This window comes from Magnolia sinica, chromosome 8 (assembly GCF_029962835.1).
Source record: "Magnolia sinica isolate HGM2019 chromosome 8, MsV1, whole genome shotgun sequence".
In the NCBI taxonomy this organism is placed as follows: Eukaryota; Viridiplantae; Streptophyta; class Magnoliopsida; order Magnoliales; family Magnoliaceae; genus Magnolia; species Magnolia sinica.
Window position 1 is genome coordinate 11,553,163 of NC_080580.1, and position 27,833 is coordinate 11,580,995.

General features: G+C 40.3%; 1 protein-coding gene across 2 annotated transcripts; it reads left to right on the forward strand.

Moving 5' to 3' along the window:
* The first annotated feature begins 3,835 nt into the window (after positions 1-3,835).
* On the forward strand, positions 3,836-27,769 carry LOC131252870 (uncharacterized). Of its 2 annotated transcripts, XM_058253629.1 has the most exons (5): positions 3,836-3,988; positions 4,324-4,424; positions 25,844-25,925; positions 26,013-26,098; positions 26,860-27,769. In XM_058253629.1, exons 1-5 carry the CDS (start codon positions 3,947-3,949, stop codon positions 27,119-27,121), a joined length of 573 nt encoding a protein of 190 aa, XP_058109612.1. In that variant the 5' UTR covers positions 3,836-3,946; the 3' UTR covers positions 27,122-27,769. The 2 variants fall into 2 exon arrangements, with proteins under 2 accessions (XP_058109612.1, XP_058109611.1); XM_058253628.1 differs by lacking the exons at positions 3,836-3,988; positions 4,324-4,424 and adding an exon at positions 25,281-25,447.
* The last annotated feature ends 64 nt before the right edge of the window (positions 27,770-27,833 follow it).

Below are 27,833 nucleotides of genomic sequence, written 5' to 3' on the forward strand. Positions count from 1 at the left end.
CTGACGTGTTCCCCCACGTTAGGTCCACAACCCAAAAATCACCCTACTCTGGAACCCATATGGGCCACACAAAAGGAGGGAGTGAATGATGGAGAGGGAGATATGCACCGTAGAAATTTCCAGATTGTGTGTGGGGTCCAAATGTGCTGGGACCCACTGATTTTTATATGATAACCCGTTCGATCTAGAAATAAATGGTTTCATCACTGAAACATGATCGGACGCATAAACTGAATGAGAGATCCGCTCAGTAGCATAGCAGCAGCCCACTTGATTGACCGGACAAATGGGCCAGGGAATTCATGGTCGTGCTGCTCGGCCAGGCCTGGAAACTATAGATTTCAAGCCCCGACGGCCGCCAGGACCAACGTCAGGGGCCCAGACCTTGGCCCTACCTGGTCTGGTCGCCTGGCCCATTGTCACACTCAACCATGGCTTGTAGAGCTGTACCCAAGTCGTGCTTGTCACAACTTGGCTTGGCTCGGCCAGTAGCTAACCCCAGCTCGAACTCGGCTCTGTTCGGTTCTCCAGCCTAATTGGCTCGCTCCACTCGGTCAACAGCTCAGGCCAGTTCGAGAGCCTATGTGACATTTTCTCAAGTAGCATTAAAATCAAGAAACAAGGGCAATCTTATGAAGTAAAGTATTTTATTTATTTATTATATATATATATTTTTACAGTGATTTGCTTCATATCCATTTATTCATACAACCAACTGATCCCACGGAAAATGTATACACCGCAAAACAATACTTCGTTGAGTTATTTCATCAAACACTTGGCAACTAGAACCAATATCAAAATAACCAAGCCACCGACCCAATTCAATCCCAGTCAATTCAAGCTGAGGTTTGATCTGAGTCGTGCTCGAACAAGCTCAAACTCAAATCTTTTGAGCTGAATTGACATTAGTCTCTCCAGCTTATTTCAGGGGTTGAACCAAAAATTGAAGTATATCTAAAATTCAAGTGGACCACACCATATGAAACAATGGGAATAATGATCTCCACCATTGAAACCTTCCTAAGGGCCACATTGATGTTTATTTGTCATCTAATCCGTTCATAAGATCACGAGACATAAATGAATGGAAAACACAAACGTCAGCTTGATCCAAAGCTTTGTGCCCCCAAGAATTTTTCAACGGTAGACAACGTTCAATTCACACTGTTTCCTGTGGTGTGGTTCACCTGAGCTTTGAATATTCTTCATTTTTGGACCCAAGCCCCGATTATCTTATCTGGTGAAATGGATCGACGGAGTTAATAAAATACATGAATCACGGTGGGCCCCACAGAGTTTACTCGGTACGCAGTCCGCAGCGAAGACACCAACGCTTCAATTCCTTTTCCCCGCCGCACAATTGCACATGCGGGGCCGAGCTTTTGGTGATCCAGACCATTCGACATCTGGTTTACTTTTCAGTGATCGGAGCATTTGATTTTTGTGGGGCCCACTTTAGATGGCCAACGTACCGGAAAAAAATAAAAATCCAGGGATGATATTCCGGTCAACAAATGGACAGTGAAAAACCATAGTAATGGTTCATATTCAGCCAAGGAACAGCCAAATATTATACGGCCAGGATCTTTTGACCTCGGGGATCTTCAGTACATGGACCATCCACGATGAGGGCTGTCATATGACCCGTTTGGATCATCGAACCTTGGGCCCCACTTGTACAGACGAAAACCCGAATGGTACTGTACAACCTCGCATTGTATAATACCACTTGACATGGTGGGTCACACCAGATTTGGAAATAACCAAAAGGAATTGGTCTTTGTCGCTCATTTTCCAGCCCATCATGCCGTTAACGGCTCAGATTACCGTAGGGTGGACAAAAATCCATAAATCAGGCAGATCCAAAACTCAGGTGGGCCACACCACACGAAACATCATGGACTGAACGCCCACCATTGGAAACTATGGGCCCACAGAAGTTTCGTATTAGGATGATATTTGTGGCTACTGTTTATCTGAATGGTAATAACCCTACCAACGGTTTGGATGGCATACAAATCAAGGTCGGCTCAGGAAGGTTTCAATGGTGGACGTTTTTGTTGTCACTGTATGATGTTGTGTGACCCACATGAGTTTTTAATTTGCCTGAGTTTTGGAATTCTGTCCTATTGGGATATTTAGAAACTGATGGACGGAGTGGATTTGTCACAGGAATCTATGTGGGCCCTACATAGCTTCCAACCACGGGAAATTGGGAAGCGGATTGCGTAGTAACTCACTACACTTAGCGTACTGAGTAAACTTTGTGAGGTCCACACCATGATTTATGTATCTGATCCTCTCCTTCCATCAATTTTATTAGATAATTTTAGGGCTTGATCCCAAAAATTAAGTATACATAATGTTCTAATGGACCACACCACGGGAAACAGTTGAATTGAATGTCTACCGTTGAAAAAATATAGGGTTTCATAGAAGTTTTGAATCAAGATTATTTTTGTGTTTTCGATTCATCCATGACTTTATGATCATATGAACAGGTTGGATGACAAATAAACATCATTATGAGGCCTAGAAAGGTTTCAATAGTGGAAATCATTATCCTCACTTCTTGTGCTATGATCCACTTGATCTTTGGATATGCTTCAATTTTGAGCTCAACCCCCTAATTTTGATGGAAAAATAAATGAACGGTGTAGATAGATCACATACATTCAAGGTAGGCTCAACTGAGTTTACTCAGTACGATAAGAGTGTACTGAGTAACTCAGTACGCAATCCGATTTAAGGTAATTGGCCGGGCACCTGGGAAACGGATTGCGTGCGGAGTAACTCAGTACGGTTAGCGTACTGAGTAAACTCTATGGGTCTTACAGTCATTCATACATTTTATCTACTCCGTTTATACATTTTAGAAGATAATTTTAAGTTTTTAGTTCAAAAATTAAGCATATCCAAGACTCAAATGGATCACACCAGTGGAAACAGTGTGAATTGACAATCTACCATTGAAAATTTTGTGGGGGCCACAGAAGTTTTAAATCAATATTATATTTGTGTTTTCACTTCATCCATGTCTTTGTGATATTATGAACATGTTGGATGACAAATAGACATCACGGTAGCCCATAGAAAGGTTTCAACGGTGAAGATCATCATTCCCACGGTTTCCTGTGGTATGGTCCACTTGAGCTTTAGAAATACCTCAATTTTGGGCTCAACCACAAAAATGATCTCAAAACACGGATGGACGGAGTCGATAAGACAAATACATTCACGGTGTGCCCAGCCGAGTTTACTCAGTACGATAAGAGCGTACTGAGTAACTCAGTACGCAATCCGATTTCGGGCACCGGCAATTCGCGTACCCCTTCTAGGTCGGACGCGGATTGTCTGTGACATCCTGTGCCCGAGGCTGTGTGGAGCTTAAAGTGATATCCGTGACAAATCCACTCCGTCCATCTGTTTTGCAAGACCAAAGTAGCACATGAATCTAAAAATCAAATAAATCCAAACTTCCTGTGGGCCATACCATAGGAAAAATTGGGGATTGAACACCTGGGGTGACAGAAGTTTTGTATGGGGACGATATTTATGTCTACAGTTTATGTGAGGGGTAGTAATACTATGAACGGTTTGGATGGCATAAAAACATCATGGTCAGCTCCAGGAAGGTTTCAACGGTGCACGTGTCCTTTCCCACCTTTTCATTTTGTGTGTTCCATCTGAATTCTTTTTATCTGTGTTATTTTTATAATTATATTCTATTGTTGTATTTAAAAATAGATGGACGGAGTGGATTTGTCGTAAAAATCTATGTGGGCCCCACACAGCACAGGTATATCTCTGTGCCCGGGTCCCAGCAATCCGCTTCCTGCTAGGTCTATCGACTTGAGCCCCCTTTCCCCCCAAACAGCCGCACCAAAAGCAAAACACCTCTCTCTCTCTCTCATGAGATTCGAGAGAAATCCCACAAATAGAAATGTCCAAACGCGAGCTCTCCACCACTCTCAAGAATTTGAAGGTCGGTCAAATCTCTCTCTCTCTCTCTCTCTCTCTCTCCAATGCTCTCTATCCATCTTTACTTCCTTTTTCCCCCCTTCTTTCATTCTGTTTGTTTTTATAATCGACGTGATCCCCATTTGAGATTTCTCCTTATATTTTCTGGAATTCATGCCAGTTTTCCTTTGAATGCACCGATTTCTATCATTCTCCTCTTTTCTTTTCCCTATAATCAGTGCAGATTTCATTTAGTAGTAAGTATCCATCTGTGATTTTAGCCTTCTCTTCCTTGAATTTAAGTGGGTTTTATTTTCCCTTTTTAAAAAAAAAAAAAAAAAATTTATTTGTAAATTCCAGTTCATGCAAAGGGCAGTTCAGAAGCAGGAGAAAACAAAGAGCGAGCAAGAGCTGAAACCAGACCGGGCTTTCGTTTCATCAACTACCCAAAACAGAAAATGGTATTCTTCTATGTTCTTAATGTTTGTTTGGATGCATCGTCAAAGATGAATTGTGGTTACTGATGTTGGAATTATACAGATTAATGTATTTCTGTATAATGTGGAAACCGAAAATTGCAAAATAATCTGAAATCAGGACAGGCTGAAGCACGTCTGAAACGCTGTCCTTAAAGCGTTATTTGCCCCTACTCAAGTGAATTGAGTATGTTGATAGGTCACAGGCAAACAGCTTGTAGGATATGACGAGCCTGGTGTGGGTTTGCGTTCATCAAACACGAAGGCCCACCAAATGGAACTCAATCACACACTTTCTGGCAGTATTACAATATAAAGAAAAATCCCAAAAGAAGAAGAAAAGAAGAGAAAAAGTAGTTTCGACTTCTGCACAGGTCTGTTCAAATCTTCAGCCACTGGTTCAGTTGAACCGTCTTAGACCACACCGTTGGTCTGTTCTTCAAGCTAAGGTTTAAGCCTTGCTATGTTGCTGGAAACACTAGAATATATGAGTGGAGAGGGGCTGGCTGTCTCAGTTCGTATGGGTTTGCTGGAGTGAGTTGAGATTGTTTGGAAACCCATCCAGGCCCTCCTTTTATAGGCTATGGTGGCTAGGGGGTTATGGTCCAGAGACTTAAATTTCATTAAGTCATTTCTGGCTGTTGGAAAACTAGCCGTTTTATGGCCGTTTTCTGACTGTTGTGCATGGGCCATTAATCTGCTGCATGCTTACTGTTGTGAGACAACAGCTAGCCGTTTTCTAGCTGTTGGGCTAGCCATGCAGCAGTTACAGCCAGTGTTCGAAATATCGGTATCGCACAATGTATCGCACCCTTGGGATACAGATACGTATCGGTTATCGCACGGGATATATCGTTTGTATCGCATAGTTTATCGCACTTTTTGGGAAACATGGGGAAACATTGGGAAAATGGTTGAATTTTTTAATGAAACTTTGGGGATTGTTAAAAAGGCCCTTAATACACACTTTTAAATCATAAAGTTTCAAAAAAGAAGTGTACATAATAGATTTCCTTTGTATAGGGTCCTAAGCTATGCGTTGTCCGATTGAACTAAGACAACTATATTCAGTATCAACCCCGTCCATCCGTTTTTCCATATCATTTCAGGACATTATCTAAAAAAAAAAACAGATCCAATAATTAGGTAGACCATACCATAGGAAACAATGGTGATTGACCATTAATGGGCCACAAAATTTTTGGATCAAGCTAATAGTAGTTTTTTCTCTTCATTCAAATCATAAATTTATCTGGTAAAATGGATGGACGGAGTGGATAAAATACATGAATTATAGTGCGCCCACGAAGTTTACAAAGTACACTACTCACTAGGGGATCCACTTCCCACCATACTGGGGGTGGGGTGCTGATCGTACGCAGATTTCCTGCCAAGTTCCTTCACTTAAAACCTAGGTGGGGCCCACTGTGATGTTTATAAGAAATCCACCTCGTCCATTCATTTTTTGAGATCATTTTAGCACTTGAGAGCAAAAATGAGCATGATCCAAGACTACAGTGGGCCACACTAAAGGAAAAGGTGGGTAGGAAAATTCCTTACCGTTGAAACCTCCCTGGGTTGACAGTGATGTTAACATGCCATCCATACTGTTCATAACATTATTCCTACATGGATGAATTGAAAATACAAATATTAGTCTAATTCAAAACTTATGTGGTCCCACGAATATTTCAAGTGTGGATGTTCAATCCTCACATTTTTGGCACACTTGAGTATTAGATCCTACTCATTTTTTATTTCATGTCCTAAAATGATCTCACAAAACGGATGGATGGAGTGGATTCCTCACAAACATCGATGATAGGCCCCACTGAGGTTTCAAGCATAGGAAGGCTTTGGCAGGAAATCCTAGTACTGTGCCAACACTCCTCGGCGCAAGTTGTACAAATATTTCAAAGTTACATGGCCCCACAATAATGTATTTATTATATCTACACCGTTCATGCATTTGGAGAGATCATTTTAGATCATGAACCCAAAAATGAGTCATATCCAAAGCTCAAGTGGACCACACCGCAAATAGTAGTGGGGGACTGATTCTCACCATTAATATATTCGAAGGGCCCACCATAATGTTTATTTTCCATCCAATCTGTTAATTAGGTCACACGGACCTGGATGAAGAGGAAAAATAAATATCATATTATCCAAAACTTCCGTGACCCCCAAAAGGGTTTCAATCGTAGACGTTCAATCTACCACTGCTGTTTGCATCGTGGTCCAATTGATCTTTGGATCTGTCTTATTTTTCGGCTCAAGCCTTAGGAAGAGCTCGCCAAATGGACAAACGGTCTGGATATAACACATAGCTTATGATGGGACCCACAGAACTTGGCAACGTCAACACACAGCTAGTTGGTGTGCGCGGTACTGGAATTTGATTTAAAAAAAAAGGGCTGCGGATGGAAACGGATTGGCTACTCCCCCTAACACCAGCTCCGTGGCTGGTGTTCGGTGCTTTGTGGGCCCCACCATGATGTATGTGTTTCATTCATTCCGTTCATCCATTTTTAAAGATCATTTTATTGCTTGATCCCAAAAATGAGAGGGTTATAATTCTCAGGTGGACCACACCACATGAAAACAATAGTGATTGGATATCAACCGTTAAAATCCTCCTATGGCCCACTATACTGTTTATTTGATATCCAATCTGTTGATTAGGTCATACAGGCGCAGATGAAGAGAAAAAAAAAAATATCAGCTTGATCCAAAACTTTTATGGCCCCCAAAATGTTTTTAATGGTCGACCCTCATTTAACACTGTTTCCTGTAATGTGGTACACTTAAGATGTGGATATATCTCATTTTTGGATTTATACCGTAAAATAATCTGTAAAAACAGATAGATGACATGGATGAAACACATACATCATGGTGCGGCCCACATAGCACCGACCACCAGCCATTGGCTGGTGTCAGGGGGAGTAGCCAATCCGTTCCCGCTGCGGATTGGCTACTGACAGGTTGAGTAGCTACTGAATTGACGTCACCAGGTTCCGTGGGCCCCACCATGATGTATGTTTTGTATCCACACCGTCCATCCACTTGGAGAGAACATTTTATGCCATGAACCTAAAATTGACTAAGATTTAAAGCTCTAATGGACCCCACCACAGAAAGCGATAGAGAGAGTGACGCCCACCATTAAAAACTTCTGAGGGCCACAAAAGTTTTCGATTAAGCTAATATATATTTTTTTCCCTTTTATACTATCTTTTTTTAACTTATTAACGTGTTGGATCTCAAATAAACATCACGGTGGACCTTAGGAAGGTTTCAACGGTGGATGTCACTTTCTCCACTGTTTTCTGTAGTGGGGTCCATTACAGATTTTTTTCTGCCTCGTTATTCGACTCATGTCCTAAAATGATATCTCCAAATGAATGGACCGTGTGGATATAACACATTCATCATGGTGGGACCCACGTAACTTGGTGACGTCACTTCAGTAGCGATCTCGCGACTCAATCTGTCAGTAGCTAATCCGCGTAAAAAAAAAAGGCTCGAACGACCTTTACTTTTTAAGCAGAAAGGGTTCCGGAAGCTGGAACCCTAAAATTTCTCCCAAATCGGCGAAGATGTCTCGGGATTTCTCTCCAAAATCGGAGATTTTATTGGTGGAAACCTAGGAATGATGCTTCAATTCGAATGGCCCGCCAAATGGAAGCTTCCGATCATGGCGATCTCTTCTACAGGTACCGAAATCCACGCTCTAATTTTTTTCCCAATTTTTTCGGATGATGACGTCCGATATTGTCAAAATATCGTGCGATATCGACGATATATCGGCCGATATCTGGATTTTGGGTTTTTTGGTATCTTCCGGGGGTTATCGCGAGTGTATCGTCTCGCAGGGTGCGATAACGATAATATCGGCCGATAGTATCGATATTTCGAACACTGGTTACAGCTGGACCCTGCACTAATGGCTCAACTGTTACAGTTTCTGCTGCAATAGCTCTTTTCAGTCCCTCTATTTATATTGAGAGATTTCTCTCCCAATCCTTTAGTCTCTCTGCTAACCAGCCACCCGCCATAGCCACTTAGTCACACCGGGACTCGCACACGTCTCGCTCTGGTTCGCTCAAGGTCGCGAAGGAGCGACCCTCTGTGACACAATGCGGACGTGCGAAGTGCAAAGTGCGCCACTAGCGCCTCTATAGCCACACTGCCTCACATGCCCACGCCCTCGCACCGAGCCCATGACTGAGATCGATACCGAGCCCGTGCTCGTGCTCGAGCCCGAGCCCGAGCGCGCGCGCGGGTGTTCCAGTGCTACGCGAGGTCCATAGTCCACGGACTAGGTAGGTAAATATTATAATACTCCACATCTTTCATATAAACCACAGATTTTTCTCTTCCCTTTTCCATGTGGGACTATTCCCAAAAACCCACAGAAAGGTGTTTTTCAAAACAACTTTTTATATATTATATATTATTTTATTATTGAAATATATTTTATTAAAATCAATATTTTTTGCAACAATCCCCTACTTGATTTTATAAAATTATTTTCTTGGTTAAACAATATTGCCAGAATAATCAGCTTATATGCATAAAGAAAGATATCTTTCGATTTTAATCTTTCCTTAGTGTATGTATCTTAAAACTCTGTCGAAATGACTGGTAGCCACAGTTTTGAACCAATTATTCCTAGATAATAGAATTGAAAATACCACACACATATTCGTTATGTATTTGTTAGAGTTCCCACAATCTTGCTCAGCATAATTAATAGCCATGTGCTTATTCTAATACGTGAACGATCCTGAGAGAAAACTCCTAACTCTCATGAGAGACGGCACCATCTCTACGTTCATATAGGTGAAATCCCTCCAGTGTCTCCGTTACTATAAGATACTTATCCTTATAGACTGGATTTCATTAAGAGTTCTAAGACTCAACCCTCTATCGTAACGCTCAGCACTTATCTATTATGGATGAGGTTTTATAATTTAGTGCTGAAAACTTTCCACATATCAGTAACTTGTTCTTACCCATTAAACCTAAAATTAGAGATTTTTTGACTTTATGTTGGGTTACCATCACTGGTGGAACTTTGGTTGAAGAGTTTCAACCCCATCCCTTTAGATGTAGCCTTTACTACCTCTCTCGGTAGAGGTTTAGTGAAAGGATCTGCCATGTTATTGCTTGATTTCACATAAGAAATAGCAATGATTCCATCTCGAATCAATTGTTTGACATAATCATGTCCAAGACTAATATGTCTAGACTTACCATTATAAGTGCCGTTATAGGCTCTAGCTAATGTGGCTTCACTATCACAATGTAGTGACATAGCCGATATAGGCTTTACACAGAAATGAATTTCTAATAGAAGATCCCTTAGCCACTCAGCCTCTGTCTGTTGCAACCAGGGCTATAAATTCAGACTCCATAGTCGAATGCGTTATGCAAGTCTGTTTCTTGGATCCCCAAGATACAACTGCACCTCCTAGGGTGAATACCCACCCTGTAGTAGACTTGTTGTCCCCTGCACTCGATATCCAGCTCGCATCGGTATATCCTTCAAATACGGCAGGAAACTCTGAATAAAATAGTCCTAAGTCTTTGGTTGCTTTTAAGTAACCAAGGACTATACTTATTGCATTCCAGTGTTCAGTATTGGGATTACTAGTAAACCTACTAAGTTTACTCACAGCATATGTGATATCAGGTCTAGTGCATTACATAGCATACATAAGACTCCCTATAGCACTCGCATATTCTAATTGTGCAACTGTTCTTCTAGTATTTTCTTTTAGCTTGATACTTGGATCAAATGGGGTTTTTGCTTCCTTTATATTTAGATGGTTAAACTTGTTTAGTATCTTCTCAATATAATGAGATTAACACAAAGCATAACCCCCACAATGTTTTTTAACTTTGATACCAAGAATGGTATCAACTTGTCCAAAATCTTTCATTTTAAATACGAAAGATAGAATATATGCATTTGTCACACCTTCCATTTTATTACTTATTATTAACATGTCATCAACATACAAACAAATAATAACGATGTAATTACCATCTACTTTAGAATATATGCATTTGTCAGCTACATTATGCATGAAACCATAAGATAGTATTTTGGAATCAAACTTCTCATGCCACTGTTTTGGTGCTTGTTTTAATCCATACAGAGATTTGACTAATCTACACACTTTGTTTTCATTTCCTGGTAGAATGAATCCTTCAGGTTATTCTATGTATACCTCCTCGTTGAGGTCACCATTCAGGAATGCAGTCTTTACATCCATTTGATGGATGTAAAGATGATGTATGGAAGCTAGTGCAAATAATATTCTAATGGATGTTATCCTAGCTACAGGAGAGTATGTGTCAAAGTAATTTATCCATTCTTTTTGTCTAAAACCCTTAGCAACTAGTCGAGCTTTAAAGGTTTGGATAGTCCCATCAGTGTGATATTTCTTCCTAAATACTTACAACCTATGGGTCTAGAACCTGGAGGTAAGTTAACTAGTTCTCACGTTTGATTTGATAGTATAGATTCCATTTCATCGTTTATAGCTTCTTTCTAGAAAGCTGGGTCTCTAGAGGATACGGCCTCTTTATATGTTTTAGGATCATCTTCCATAGTCATTACTATAGGTATTTTCCTTATAACATTTTCTCTATCTCCTTCTACAAGATGGAAAATGACACGTTGTGAGTCTATATGGTCATCTTCTAGACTCTTCTCTATTCTTGTCCTTTGACTTCTACGAGGTTCAATAGGAGCTTCCACTATCTGTGGAGCTGTGCTATCTGGTTCTCTATTAGGAGTTTGGATTCCATTATCCTTTGACTCCAAGGATAGTGAGTTTTCAAAGAACTCAACGTCTCTTGATTCTATTATTGAATTAGACTCCATGTCTAGCAGTCTGTAAGCTTTACTATTTTGTGCATATCCTACGAAGGCGCACTTAATAGCTCTTGGTCCTAACTTAGTTCTCTTTGGATCAGGAGTTCTGCAATATGCAAGACACCCCCACACTTTTAGATATCCTAGGTTAGGTTTTCTATCTCTCCATGTTTCATACGGAGATATTTTATATTTTTTAGACGGAATTCTGTTTATTATATGGCACGCTGCAAGCAGTGCCTCACCCCATAGACTAAGTGACAACTTTGCTCTTATCAGCATTGAGTTGACCATCTCTACTAACGTTCTATTCTTCCTTTCAACTATTCCGTTTTGTTGAGGTGTGTATAGTGCTGTACATTGATGTATCAGTCCATGTTCTTCACAGAAGTTATCGAATTCATTGGAGAAGTATTCTCTTCCTCTATCGCTACGGAGAATTTTTATCTTCTTATTTAGTTGATTCTCTACTTCTGCTTTATATATTTTAAATATGTTTAATGCTTCATCTTTGCTCTTTAATAGGTACACATACACATACTTAGAGCAATCATCTATAAAGGTTATGAAGTACCGTTTACCTCTACGAGTAAGAATGCCATTTAACTCACAGATATCACTGTGCACAAGATCCAATACTTGAGACGATCTTTCAATACTTGGAAAAGGTTTCTTTGTCATTTTGGATCTTATGCACACTTCACATTTTCCGGTTTCATTATCTGTGTATGAGATTAAACTATTTTTAGACACGAACTTCAAGGTACTATACCCTATATGGGCTAGTTTATCATGCCACGGTCCAGCGGATTCAACCATATACGCAGAAGTGCTACTTTCATTCAGAGAAAACTTAACTATTCCATTACAAGCATATCCCTTTCCGACAAAATTTCCATTTTTGGACAGAATCAGTTTACCTGACTCATACACCACCCGTATGCCTGATTTTCCCAGAAGATCCCCAGAAACTAAGTTTCACTTCATGTCTGAGACGTGCAGTACATTAGTTAGAATCACTTTCTTTCCAGAGGTGAATATCAGTTCGACAGTTCCTTTGCTGACAACCTTCGATCGGACTTCATTACCCATTTGGACTTCTTGACCATCGGTCAATTCCTCATAGGTTTTGAAGGCTGATTTGTTGTAGCACACATGTAATGTAGCGGCAGTATCATACCACCAACCTGGAACTTTGCCTTGGATGGTATTCACCTCAGTGATCATAGCCACAATATCGCCTTCTTCTACTGCACTTGCCTCTTTTTTAGATTTGCGATAGCCGTATACTTGAGCATAGTGCTTGGTTTTTCCACAGACATGGCATGGGCCCTTGAACTTTTCATTCTTCTTTTGGATGTTTTTCTTGAATTTCCTTTTATTAGGTTTTAGGGAATCGTCCTTCTCGGGATGTTTGTTATTTTAATGTTTTCTACAGCATGTACCTTGGATGTGGTATTCCCGTTATCATTCTTTCTATCGCGGTTACGAGATCCTTCCTCAATCCTGAGGTGTTTCTGGATTTGTTTCAGTGCGTAGTCCTCGGTTTTATGCAGCAACTTCTTTCTATAGTCTTTCCACATCGGTGTTAATTTGGCGATTATAGCCCCAACTTGAAATGATTCAGGAAGATCGATTTTTATCGCTTTGATTTTGTTTACCATTAGCTGCAGTTCTTGGATTTGGGGCAGCAGCGGTTTATTATCTACCATGCTGAAGTCAAAATACCTGGCGATGAGAAACTTGTTAGTACCTTCTTCTTCAGCCTTGTATTTGAATTCCAGAGCGGCCCAGATCTCCTTTGCTGATGATGTCTGTTGGTACAGATCGTACAGGCGGTCGGAGAGAGCGTTCAGAATGTGTCCTCGACACAAGAGTTCGTCTTCGGCTCATTTGGTGCGGGCAGCTACTTGTTCAAGTGTGTCTTTGTCAGATGCTTCAGGTAGTGCTTGCAAATTTGGATCTAATATATAATAGATCTTCAGCGCCGTCAGGAGAAATTTCAGCTTGTTTTGCCATCTTGTAAAATTGGTTCCATCGAACCGATCAAGACGTATCAAGTCCTGATTCATCAACTTGATGGATGAAACACTGTCGGCTTCCATCAAACAAATAACGCTTTAAGAATGTTGGAATTATACAGATTAATGTATTTCTGTAAAATGTGGAAACCGAAAATTGCAAAATAATCTGAAATCAGGACAGGCTGAAGCACGTCTGAAACGCCGTCCTTAAAGCGTTATTTGCCCCTACTCAAGTGAATTGAGTATGCTGATAGGTTACAGGCAAACAACTTCTAGGATACGACGAGCCTGGTGTGAGTCTGCGTTCAGCAAACACGAAGGCCCACCAAATGGAACTCAATCACACACTTTCTGGCAGTATTACAGTATAAAGAAAAATTCCAAAAAAAGAAGAAAAGAAAAGAAAAAGTAGTTTCGACTTCTGCACAGGTCTATTGAAATCTTCGGCCACTGGTTCAGTTGAACCGTCCTAGACCACACCACTGGTCTGTTCTTCAAGCTAAGGTTTAAGCCTTGCTATGTTGCTGGAAACACTAGAATATATGAGTGGAGAGGGGCTGACTGTCTCAGTTCGTATGGGTTTGCTGGAGTGAGTTGAGATTGTTTGGAAACCCATGCAGGCCCTCCTTTTATAGGTTATGGTGGTTAGAGGGTAATGGTCCAGAGACTTAAATTTCATTAAGCTATTTCTGGCTGTTGGAAAACTAGCCGTTTTATGGCCGTTTTCTGACTGTTGTGCATGGGCCATTAATCTGCTGCATGCTGACTGTTGTGAGACAACAGCTAGCCGTTTTCTAGCTGTTGGGCTAGCCATGCAGGCTCAGCTGTTACAGTTTCTGCTGCAACAACTCTTTTCACTCCCTCTATTTATACTGAGAGATTTTTTTCCCAGTCCTTTAGTCTATCTGCTAACTAGCCACCCGCCATAGCCACTTAGTCGTACCGCAGCTCGCACACGTCTCACTCCGGTTCGCTCAAGGTCGCAAGTGCAAAGTGCGCCACTAGCGCCTCTACAGCCACACTGCCTCACATGCCCATGCCCTCGCACCGAGCCCGAGCCCGTGCCCGAGCCCGAGCGCTCGCGCTCGCGCGCGCAGGTGTTCCAGTGCGTAGGTCCATAGTCCACGAACTAGGTAGGTAAATATTATAATACTCCACATCCTTCATATAAACCACAGATTTTTCTCTTCCCTTTTCCATGTGGGACTATTCCCAAAAACCCACAGAAAGATGTTTTTTAAAACAACTTTTTATATATTATATATTATTTTATTATTGAAATATATTTTATTAAAATCAATATTTTTTGCAACAACTGAGACTAAATTTGCTACAACAAAATTATAATTTCCTTTGGATCTCTTCTTCAAAATATGATTACTTCACTTTCAAGATGGACTTGAAAGAAGAATTATGGGTTCCTAGCATCAACAAACACGTAGTTTGCTGATCAATTGGATTGTCTGCATGTGGTTCGCATGGATTGATGGCCCAAAACCAATGATATGGTGGGCCTTAACATGAAGGGTGGAGGCGCCCTTGGATACTAAGACGCAAGGATCACAAGACTTTGCTTCTTTTTTTTTTTTTTAATGGATAGAACAAACAGATCTACGTACCAGGTTAAATGATAAAAAGCGCAAACAATTGTAGGAAGATTTTCACACTTAAAATAGAAGAAGAAATAAGACTCCGAGCAAGGACAACAGCCTTCTAGTCATGCACTAGAGATCACCAAAAGCCCCTCTCTATATTATACTGTAAGAGAAATCAGCATTCATAAAATAAAAAAGAAAAAGAAGAGAAACCAGCAACTCTATTCTAAAAAAATATCATTCCATGTCTTCTGTGTATGGCTATGAAGCCATATTTACATAGTTTTTTCACAGGTCTAAAATCATCCCCATGCGATTAAGTTGGCCCCATCTGAGCTTCTTGTGTACACTTGTGGAGCATGCATGTGTGGGACGGGGTGCAATTGCATCAGATGACAGCAAGATTTTATTGGGAGGAAGAAAAAAGAAGGAAGAACCAAAGGGCACCATTAGACCTGATCACAAATGGGCATGAAATTTAGACCATAAAAGCTTAAGACTATTGGCCAATGTCATTGATCTTGAAAGAATCTCACAGATGGTCCCTTACAACTCTTGCAAGATAGACAACTTCTTCTTCTTTTTTCTGAAAGATGACAAGAACTTTCATGAAAGGCGCTGAGGTAGCGCAAAGTGGAAACAACAAAACAAAAGAAAAAGGAAAAAATGGAAACTAAATTACAAAAGCCAACCCTTATTCGTAGCCCACTCCATAGCAATGTCCCAACCATGAGAAGCGACCCAATGCACACTACGACTGACATTATTGAAGCATCTACCATTCCTCTCGGCCCAAATAGCCCAAAGAGCAGCAAAGAGACAAAGTCTCCAAATCGCATGAGCATTCTTGCAAAACACCACCCCGTGCCAAGATAAGGGCAGATCCCTAATGTCAGAAGGCATACACCATGCCAAGCCAAATCTAGTGAGAAGAGAAGTCCACACACGGGTAGCAAAGGAGCAATGGATAAAGAGATGTTTGATAGTCTCATCACTGGCCATACGAAGGAGATGAATGTTCGAGATGATCAAGGACCGTTTTTGGAGGTTGTCGATAGTAAGGATTCTTTTTCTGCCTACAACCCACTCAAAAGCCTCGACCTTAGGAGGGGCACCATAATGCCAAGGAAGAGAGATGTGTGCCACGCACTCCCATTTAATACGAAGCATAAAGTAGACATATTTCACCGTGAAGTAACCGGACTTATCTTTAGTCTAAACCAAGCTGTCGATTTTGCCAACCTTCGAAATGTTGGGTTGGAGCCAGTCCAAAAGGGCAACATATTCTTCCACCTCGTCCCACAGGGACTTGCAAGAGGGTGGAGACCAAACAATTGCCTCACCTTGGATCTCATAGCATTTATCAATCATGATACTATTGTCCGGGCAAGAGCTGCAATGATCGGGCAATATGCCCCTCCACACATCTTCCCAAGAACAAATCTTCTCCTCATTCCCAAGGAAAAAAGCGACGCCGTTGAAGAATTTGTGCTTAATGCTAACGATACCTTTCCAAACCAAAGAGGATCTTATAGAGGGAAGATTCCTTGGTCCACCAACCTCCTATCGAGCAACCCTATTTACTTGCTATACAATGTTGTCATAATCGTTATCATATCCTAAATCGTAAAGGGTTCTGTATCGTATCGTATTGTAAATCCTAAGATATTTTCAGATTTTCATAAAAAATATCATTAAAAAAATATAAAAACTGTATATAAATAAAAAAATGAAAAAAAAACACGCATCAATCATCCATTTTGTCATCAATATGCAAAAAACAATTAGATGTATCATGTATATTAGTTTATATCATCACATCATAATCAAGTTCAAACAATAATCCCTTTTTCCATCCCATGTACATGTAAGTTTTCTATATGATTCAAAAAATAATATTTTCCCCATCCCCATTTACATGTATAATCTCTATTCACTTGTTTCTATAATTCAAAAAGGAAATAAAATGTCCAAACAAATCTATTCTTCATCAGCTGCGCTATCATCATCCACCTCATCACCAATCACATTATCAACATCATCTTCATCTTCAAAATTTGATGTTGAAATAAAATTATCTTCCTCATCTACTTCTATCACTTTTGCTTTTCCCTTCGCCTTGCTTCGAATAACAAATTTTCTAGGACCTACAAAATAGTTGTTGCAAAATTCATTATAATATGAGAGTAAGACTATTAATTAATAATTATAAGACTACAAGAGTAAACAATAAGAATACGACTATATGAGTCATACCACATTGCCTATCCGGTCTTGATGTGGATCCACCTACACCTTGCACATCCTCCAAGCCTTCAACAAAGCATTCATCTATGTCCATGTAGGTGTTATATGTAGGAAGTGCAAGAGCCTCTTTCTCGTGATCCATTCATCATCAGATTCAATATCCGACAAGCATATAGGATCAAGCCCTTAGTCCTTCTCTTTCTTTGCATGACAAACTTCGAGTTGGAGATTATATTTTACGAAGATGAGTGCATTCAATCTCTATTGTTCAAGTCTTTTCCTCTTCTTTGAATGTATCTATAAGCCCAAGAACGTAATAATATGAGGCTATTGGTCACAACAGTCTACATTGTAAATCCATAAGTTAATTAATGAGTCTTGCTCTTGCAACTCAACCTTGATGTACCTTAGGGCCTCAAGGAGTTTAGAATATTCCTCAAACTCAGAATCTAACAAATTCCTACGACATGGAGGCGCCCACACTACCGAACCGCCTAAGATGGAGAGGCATTTCGCAATCGAGATGTACCGATCGGGAGTAAGTCTAGTAAATGAGGTTTTGGGCCCTATTTTTCCTCCACATCGAGCAAGATGGGGCAGTGGTCCGATGCAGTCTTCGGTAATGCACACTGGAATACCATTGGCCACATCAACCTAGTCTGCAAAAAGATGAAACTTATCCAATCTGCTAAGAGTAGGATTACTTTGACCATTCAACCGCATAAAGCGACCTCCAGACATTGGCAAATCAACCAGCTAATGCCTCTCAATCCAAGAAGAGAAGGCTTTCGTACTGGTAGTTAATCTGCCCCTAGGCAAGGTATTCTGTAACGGTAATGGTGGCCGTAACGGCCACCACCGTTAGCTTTACGATATGGATCGTAACGGCTATTACGGCCCCCATAACGGCCTTTACAGTCTCTTTTTTATTGAAAAAAAATTCCTGAGAAACTTGTATTTGTCCTGTAATGTTGATTAAAAAGTATGGAAAACTTGTATCTGCCCCATAACAGACAATTACGGGGCTGTTATGACCTTTATAGGGGAAGTAACAAGCCGTTAACGGCAATTACGGGACAGTTTTTTTCCATAACGGCTATTACAGTCGTTACGACCCCGTAACGTGTAACGGCTACTACCGTTACATTTACGGGCCTATAACGGCCTTTACGGCACACCATGCCCCTAGGAGATTTTTTGTTAACCGCAATCTGATGCTGTTAAAATCACCACCGACACACCAAGGCCCTCCATCAATAAAGTTATATGCCTCAGAAATCTCCCCTATGGTGGAGGATCCTAACCACCAATCTTGGCACTCTTTCGGTTGAGTGTGGACTGTAGCTCTATTTCTCATCTTAACCATCTCTTTGTAGGCCAAATATTGTAAGCTTATGGTTTTTCTCTCAAGAAGATTTTTGGGACATTGTCTATTGATGATGGAATAACAGACAAAAGATAATCTAGATCAGAGAACCATGAGTTTACCAATATAAACTGAAATCCATGTATACTGTGGATATCCTGAGGTCAAGCCATCGAGGATCACGTAGCTCCTCTTGGAAAGCCGTCTTCTTCCTCCGTGTTGTTCTCATTGAAAATGAGGTCTACATCTAACAAGACCTCATTGGGATTGAGACTCTATCTTAATGGATGGTCCTCCACATATCAGTTACTACCTTGAGGTCGTGGTTCGGTCCCTTGCTAAAGTATGAAAAGCAAGGGTCTAAAAGTGAATAAGACTCAAGCTTGGAGTAGAGCCAATAGTTCAACTGGATGGAGCTCATTTTTTTTTTCTTTTTTTTCAATTGGAGGCCTTGGGACCATATCCTTGCTTGCCAATGAATTGTTAAAAGGAGGGATTCACTACAGAGGGATCTTTTAGTGCTTGGCAAGAAGTTTCATTTTGATTCCGTGACATATCTTATATGTTCGCTTATTCTTCCTTGATTTTTTCTCTCTTATCGGACAATCCTTCCTAGATATTGATGGTCTTACAACCATTCTTAACATTGCCTTTATGGGAATGCGGATTATGTAAATGACCATTTCCAGTGCTCCTGTAGAGGAGCAGATATAGCTTATTTGTGACTTTGAAAGAAATGGTCATACCAGAAAATTCATATTCTTATTGGTTTATATGATCTTTGGGAGTATATAAACTTGGTTGATGCCATGCAGGCTTTTTCTTTCTTTCCATTTTCTATGGCCGATACATGATGATATCAATATCAACACCTTGGGTGCCTCTTATGTTGATGGCATGACACCCAGATTGTCTTTTATGACTGGAGCAGTTCTTCATGCTACAGAACAAGTTTTTACCATTGCAAATATAATGGTTCTTTGTATTGTACATGTTTATAAAACAATAAAGTACCTATGCAAAGAGGATTCAAAGCTTTTTGATACTTTTCAGGCTATAGCCTTATTGATTTGTAGGCTTGATTCTTTGATCCATCAAAATGCGGAAAGACCTAACTTTGGTACTTGATAAGGACAACAACAAGGAATCCCCCATCCCCAAGACTTGAACTCTACATTTACCCAGATATTTATCTCTACATGTACTAGTCATTTAGAACTTGTCTTATTGCAAAGAGAGTGAGATAGTTTTCATGGATTTTGGTAACCTTATGTGGGAATGAGATGTGGTGATGAATGGCGAGGAAGGAATTCTGGATGTTTGCACTACATGGAAGAACCCACAAGTGGGGTTATGGAAATTGGATTTTGATGGTGCTTCATTGGGTAATCTGAGCCCTTTTGGCATACGAAGCGCCCATGGGAATGGTGAAGTGTGTTATCAAATTGTTTCTACTGGTTCCATTGGGTGGGAGATTCTAATCCAGCCAAAGTGGAAGCTCTCAGGAAGTAGAATTTCTTTTTCCGGATTAATGCTCTAGGAGGCCCATTGGGGAATGAGATCCTTGTAACATAGTATTGTTGGCGTCTGCCACTTGTTGGTTGTTGTCCTTTGTTTTTATGAAATGTTTGATTTGGCATCTTGGTTAAAGTTTATATGTATCGTTTATCTATGCAAGTAGAGATGCCAATGAGTCTAGTGATACTTTAAGGAGGATGGCAGTATACCTCTATCGGGAATGTCCTCCCACTTCATTAGGTTTTTGCTTCTTAAACAAAATATTAGTTGAAGGTGGGACAAAAGAACTTTTTCCTCAAAACCCTGGAGAATCATATGGAAACCTGTATGCATTAGGAGGCAACCATGCTCAAAGCGGGTGAGTAGACCCAACAATCCAAGGCTCCCACTAATACCAAACAAGTGTAACAAAAGTGAGCAGCAGTAGAGAAAAGGTTCATGTGCCGTTTCACATGTTAAGGAATTTGACCACTATTCCCTATTAAATTCTTCTCTCAAGGCCACCTATCAGATAATGCTCACACTATGTCAGAACGTGAACACACCAAACACTCTATGCCAAGATTCTGGGTCCATTCATCAGGTCAGCCACATGTATATATCAAATATGGACTGTTCATCATTTTATTCTAACAATCCTTTTTTTTTTTTTTTCCGTCATACACGTCGCCTTTGTGATGAATGGACAGGTGTTATTTTCGGTCCCAGTTTTGTTCACAGCAGACCTTGCCCGATGAATGGCCTGGATCTCACACATGTAGGCCATGTTTGCACATGTGCGGTGGATCTCTTCTGCAATCCGCCTTGGTGTCCCATATCCTTACAAAAGTGGAACATGATTACATACATAGAATGTGTAGCAGTGAGGACAGGGTCAACATATCCCTACTGTCAATGCATTAATATGTTCCAATACAAGTTGGGAAGAATAGAGAGGCAAGGAAATGACAGCAAGGAGGGTGACAAGGTAACATGATGCTACATGAATGGTTTAGGACAACATATGACTATGGTTTTATCAGTTGGTGTATCGGCCTGGCATAAAAAAATGATATGATATGATATGGCACCGTGTATTGGTATTGAGGGCATATTGACCCGTATTGGTTAAAAAAAATTTAAGGCAGAGAATTAAGGAAAATATTAGAAAAAAGAGAGAATAATAAGATATTAAAGAATCAAATTTTTTTTGGACATGCATATGATCGTGTATCCAATGTTTTAAATATCGATGATATCAGCCGATATATACCACGATATTTCTTATATCCCACCTATGCGATACGAAACGCATAGATAGTGCCGATATATGCCACCTATTTGATCCAGTGAGCATTTTCAATTTTCGATCCATGTTTTTGTTGTAAATCATGTTAAACTAGTGTCAAATGGTTACAAATCTATGATTCTTCATGTTTTCCATGAAAAATCATGGATTTGGAACTTCGATTTCAAGATTTTGGGGGAGATGGGTCAAGTTGCGGAAAATTGAGAAAAACTAAAATTTCTCAATTTCTCACAAATCAGTTGCAATCTTTATATCCAAACACAAAATTGAACATGTAACCTGATCTAGTGATTCTTCTTTTGCTTTTGAATGCATTACTTGTGTTTCCATACATGTCTTTTTACGTTTCTAAATTATATGAATATGCTTGCATCAATTCAATTGGAAAGCACATATATTATGACCTCATACAAAGGAAACTCCTATTATGTGTACTTTTTTTTTTTGGTAATGTTTTGATTTCTAAGTGTGTATTGATGTCTTTTCAATAATCCCTGAAGTTTCATTGAAAAATTCGATCAATGTCCCAATGTTCCCATGATTCCCAATATTAGCAATACATTACGTGATACCACCGATATATCCCATGCGATAACTGATATTTATCTGTATCCTAAGGGTGCGATACTATACGTGATAACGATATTTAAAACATTGGGTGTATCGGACCATTCTCTGATGAGAATGTTGTCTGTTGATTTGACTTCTTGAAGGTCAACTAAATGGGCCCTAATTGAACACAAATCAAGCATGATTTAGTGAACTAGGGCCCATTACATTGAAATACAACAAAAAGAAGATGAAAATATCATAAAGAAAGTGAAGGTTTACCCTTCTTTCCAATTCGTCCTATAATATTCCACTGCACTTTGATTTGTCGAATCCCACTCAAACCATTTGTTTTGATCCCAAAATAGCTCTATATCTAGCCTAAAAGGAGTTTTTAAGCTTCTTCCATGGTTTAAATTAAAAAAAGAAGAAGAAGAGGAGACATGAATGCATTTTTTTTTAAATAATTCAAAATTGGACTTTTATGGCCATATTGACTTGTATCGGCCATATTAGACGAGGCCAATACGGGTCAATTTTTTCGTATTGGGCTGATATGACCCCGTATCGCGTATCGTCTCTTGTCGATACGGCCGTATTGGCCAATACAATATGGATATTAATATCCATGCATGTGACACATGCTCAAAATAGAAATAAGGTACATAAAGCTCGCATTCCCAAGCAAAACTTCAATGAATACCCTTTTATTTTTGCTACTCCAAGGCTGCATTTGGCTAATGGCTGTTTAGAAAGGTAATTTGTGATTTTGGAACTTCTACTCATAGTATTTCTAGCAGCTGTGAAATGGTGATCCTTTGTTTGTTGGAAAGAAAGAGTTTTTATACACACACACACACACACACACACACACACAAGTATCACTTCTTGATTTATGGAATTCTGCTAACAGTAGAAATCCCCCAAAAATTGTAAATTATTTGCTTGCAGTCTGAGACAGACGCAATAAAAGCTTCTGTGCTCTTTGGCTTCAGAGGGGAAAAAAGTACATTTATCATAGGCTATTCTGTGATCAGTTGCATTTACCATGGACATACCTCCCAGGAAGCATAGTTCATTACATTTACCATCTCTCGACATGGGCAAATGGAATGTTCTTGCGCAACTGACTACATTTGAAGAATCCTATACCCCATTTGAAGAAGGGTGCTGTACCCTCTTCTCTACACAGGGCAAATGGAATGTTTGCCCTTATGCTAAATCCCATATTTTGTCAAACATAATAGACAATCTCCAGGGTTGGCTGACTCCACGTGGATCTGAAACTATGGTATATTTTTTGTTTGTTTTAGTTTTCAGGGTATTGTTTGTGTTTTATTGCATATATTGTATGACATTTGAATGATATGAACTTTGGATATAATTCCATCACTTGTGGTCAACAGTGCATAGTTTCCCCCCTAAACCATGGAAAATTGTTGTACTTTTTTTTTTTGGGTAATGTTTTGTGTTCAAGTGTATAATCATGTGTCTTCAAAAAACTCTGAAGTTCCACTGAAAAATCCATCCATTTTTGTAAAGTTTCCCCAATGCTTCCCGCAGTCTGCGATACATAATGCGATACATGCAATATTTTCCATTATATTTTGGTCTCCCAAGGGTGCCATTATATGGTGCAGTACCAATACATAAAATATTGCAGAGATGGACAGTTATGGATATGAAGAGTGAGGATGATTTGACACTGCATTTCTTGAACTTTACGACATCGATATGGTTACCAGTATTTATACTTTGATACCATGGGAAGAAGAGAATAATGAACTTAATGCCATAGGATCCTATTTCAAAATATATTCGTAAGAATCCAACCGTATCCATTCTCTTTATTGTTGCCCTTAGCATATCTAAGCATCTGCATATCATCACTGAAAGCAACTGAAACCATCAGGAAGATCATGAAAAATTTCGATCGAGCTCATGTAGTTTACTGTCCAATCATCTTCGATGAACTTCCTATTTTCTACTCATTGAAGGATTTGTTTCTCTTAATATCCATTTTTTATTGACAAGATGAGGGAGAGCGTTAACACAATCTATATATGGAGGGATGCTTTAGAGTCTAAGGGCCAGTTTGGCCGGGCGGATTGGAAGGGATTGGATGGTATTGGAAGTTAAATCCGGGGATTGGCCGGGCGTGCCAAACAGACTGGGTGATCTGATACCGGGATATAGCAATCCCATGGATCTTAAGACAATCCACTGACAACACCATCATTACCTTATAATCCCATCCAATCCACCTTAATCCGTTCAAATTTGCCTGGGACGTGTTTGGTTCGAGGGATTGGAAGGGATGGGAAGGTTTAATCCCGGGATTGGCCGGGCGTGCCAAACAGACTTGATATAGCAATCCCCGGATATAGCAATCCCATGGATCTTAAGACAATCCACTGACAACACCATAATTACCTTGAAATCCATGCCATCCACCCAAATGCCATTCAATCCCTTCCAATCCACCCGGCCAAATGGGCCCTAAAGGATTTAAAATCACTAAATTAGTTAGACAAAGACAGTATATAGAGTGCAATTTTAGTAATAAATTGAGTGAAAACGAGGAAGTAGTTAAGATTGCTATCCAAGAAGTTTCCCAAAATGACCACTTTGATACCTTGGGTCAATAATTCATGAGAGTGGAGAGATCGAGAAGGATGTTGCCCATGGAATTCAAGCTGTGTAGAAGACATGGGAATGTGTCTTTGGAGCTTTATGTGATCATTTACCACTCAAACTGAAAGGGAAATTGTGCAGGATCACTATAAGACCAGCCATGCTTTATGGGACGGAATGTTGGCCAATTAAGGAACAACATGTTCATAGGATGAGTGTAGCTGAAATGAGGATGTTGAGATGGATGAGTGGCAGCAGGCATAGCATTAGAAATGAATGGGCATTTAGGATGAGGGAATTTAGGAGCAGCAACTTTGCGTAATAAGATGAGGAAAGTAGACTTAGATGGTTTGGTCATGTGCAGTGGAGACCAAGAACCATGCCGGTTAGAGTGAATGAGTTGGTACAAGGCCCAAAAGGACGTGGATGGAGGTAGAAAGAAAAGACTTGATGACCTATGGTCTAACTGAAGGTCTGGCCCTTGATAGAGTGGAATCCTGGAACAGGATTCGTGTAGCTGACCACATTTAATTGGGAATTTGGTATAGGGTTTAGGAGATGATGATGATGATGAATAATATATTCATTTTTTGCATTGTTATCAAGTTATTCTTCGCCACACTCCATTCCATTCTTGCCATGAAGTACTAAAGTGTGGCAACTCATCCATGGGACTTATATCAAGGTATATAATCATTGTGTGATCCAAAGTCCAGATCGTCAAATGGTGGGCCTCATCATGGATGGAGCATACCCTAAAATCATCAGATAATCATAGCAATCTGATATCACCCCTTGACTCAAGGCCGCTGACAATTTTTATTTTTTTTAACCGTCCAGTTGATGACCTTCAATTGGTGAATTATGTTTGCCCGACCAGTGTCTGCAAGTGCAGGTTGGAATCTACATCATCTGCTTTAACCTAATAATGTTTCAAATTTTCTAGATTAAATTTGAAGTATGGTATATGATCACTGCTATCCAAATTCCAGATCGTCAAAATGTGAGCCTTATCGTGGATGGAGCATGCCCCAAAAAATCATACTGATTGGACAATATTAAAAGTCTGTTTTCACCTGTTGCGTTTGACCACTGACCATTTTCTTTATAACCATCCATTTGATGATCACCAATCAGTCAGTTATGATCATCCGATTTGTGTCTGCAAGTGTTGAAATCTAAAGGATGGCAATTGTGCTGTACTTGGTTCTGATAACCTACCACACTCTGTATTGCATTCCCTTAATTTCAAAACAAGAACTGAGTGAATCTTTTGCTTATGATCCTGCAGCAAAGTGATAATGGAAGGAAATCCTCACCCTGGAGCACTAAAAGGACGGATGTCGTTTCAAAGCTTCAATCCTTCGATCGATGTGAGTATGAAGACTGTGAGCGACCTAGTCTCCAAAACATCTATTCTGTCTAGGCCTCTCTCCTCACATTGTCCTTTGTATTGATAGAAATTGAATGAAGAAGCAGAGAACCCTTGTCAACCGCAAACCTCCGCTACAAGCTCTGGCGATCAAGATGAGCAAATGCCTGATAGGTACTTGCTTGGCATAGCGTCTTCCCAAATCATCTTCCTTTTCTCTATCTGCATTTCCTTGGGCTCAGTTTCAGTGCACACATCTGCTTTCTAGAAACGTATGCCGGCAACCCAGGGTGTTGTTCAAAATGAGAATTTGAAAACCCCATCTTCAAATGTGTGTTGGGCTCCCCGCCAACTATTTTAGATCATTGGGAGATGTGTGCATTTAATATTTTCTCTTTCTTTATAGCCAAATGAAAGTAGGGCTGTCCATGGGCTATGCTGGCCCATAGGGCTTTCAGGCTTGGTCTGCTATGGGATGGGCTTGGGCTCGGGCTCGGGCTCGGACTGAAATACTGGGCCCAGAGGCCAGATCCTGGCCTCCATTTTAAGCCCGTTTACTAATTGGGCTGAGCTTGGGCTATGTCTAAAAGCCCGTGATCCCAGTCCTGCCCGTTTAAGGTTTCAAGTGCACTTTTGTCAGTATGATACTTGACTGGGCACACCTCACAAACAGTCTAGATCTTGCACAAAAGAAGGTGGCTGGGCTTGGGCGTAGGCGAGACTCGGACATAGGCCATGCATAATCATCACAGACCGAGTTCTGACTCAAGTGCGGGTTACTTTGCAGGCTGGGCTCGGAAAGACCTCAGCCTGGCCTGAGCCTGGCTCATTGACAGCCCTAAATGAAAGTGATAGGCACTAGCTCCTCTGCGCTATTGAAAATAAAAAAGAAGATAAAGATATGGGGCATGACATACGTTTTTATGGTTTTGCAGAGAAAATGGGTTTTCACAGACGAGAACAGAGAACTCGAACATAGCCGGAGAAAGCAGTCCTTCTGATCCAGATCATAAAAGGAAGCAGCTGGAAATGGATGGCGGATCGCAATCTCCATATAAATCGCAGAGGAAACTAAGCAAGGACGGTGATGGGCAATCGTCATCGAATGATAGAAAAGGTTCTTTTAAGCAGCCCAAGCGTGACAAGCTGGATTGGAGCGTTCTAAGACCACCAAAACCTTCAACTAAACAAAGTTGAGCAACATATCAGGTGCAGTTCGGCGCTTTTGTACTTTGATTATATCAAGAGGTAGTTAATCTTTCTTTGCTATTTATTCTTCCTTTGTCTTTGAAGCTCTGACCAATGAAATACATGTTTCAGAGTATGTGGTTTGCTGAACTCACATTCACTGACAAGGCAGCCCATCTACATGTTACCATGCGTGATGAGGTGGCACAGGTGTGGGATCCAACCCGTCCATCAGGTGGGTCATTGTGCAGTTGCCTTGATCCAAAACATAGTGGCCAGGCACAATGTTGAGGAAAAAAAAATAATGGGTAAGGGGAACTTGGCTGCGTTTTGTTAGCCATCCCCACTTATTTTTGTAAGCTGTGCCTCACCTGATGACTGGCATGTGTGTGGTGGGACCCACCTTATGGACGGTCTGTATTTTGCAGCCTTTTGCCACGTTAGCACACAATGCAGCATGTGGGGGGCAGTCTTGTTCATGTGCATGGGCACACAAACCTCCCGAAATATCTCCGATATGTTGTGTATTGCAGTGTACTTTCTGTGATGAAGGTTTTCTTTTTCATGACGGGATCTGCCACATGATTGTTGATTCCAAGTGTTTTTTTTTTTTTAATTAAATATATTATGGGAACATTAGAAAGTTTGACTACCTCACTTTATTCCTGATATCAATCTGCTAACTCCTTGGTTGCACAATCCTTCTAACTGAATCACGCCC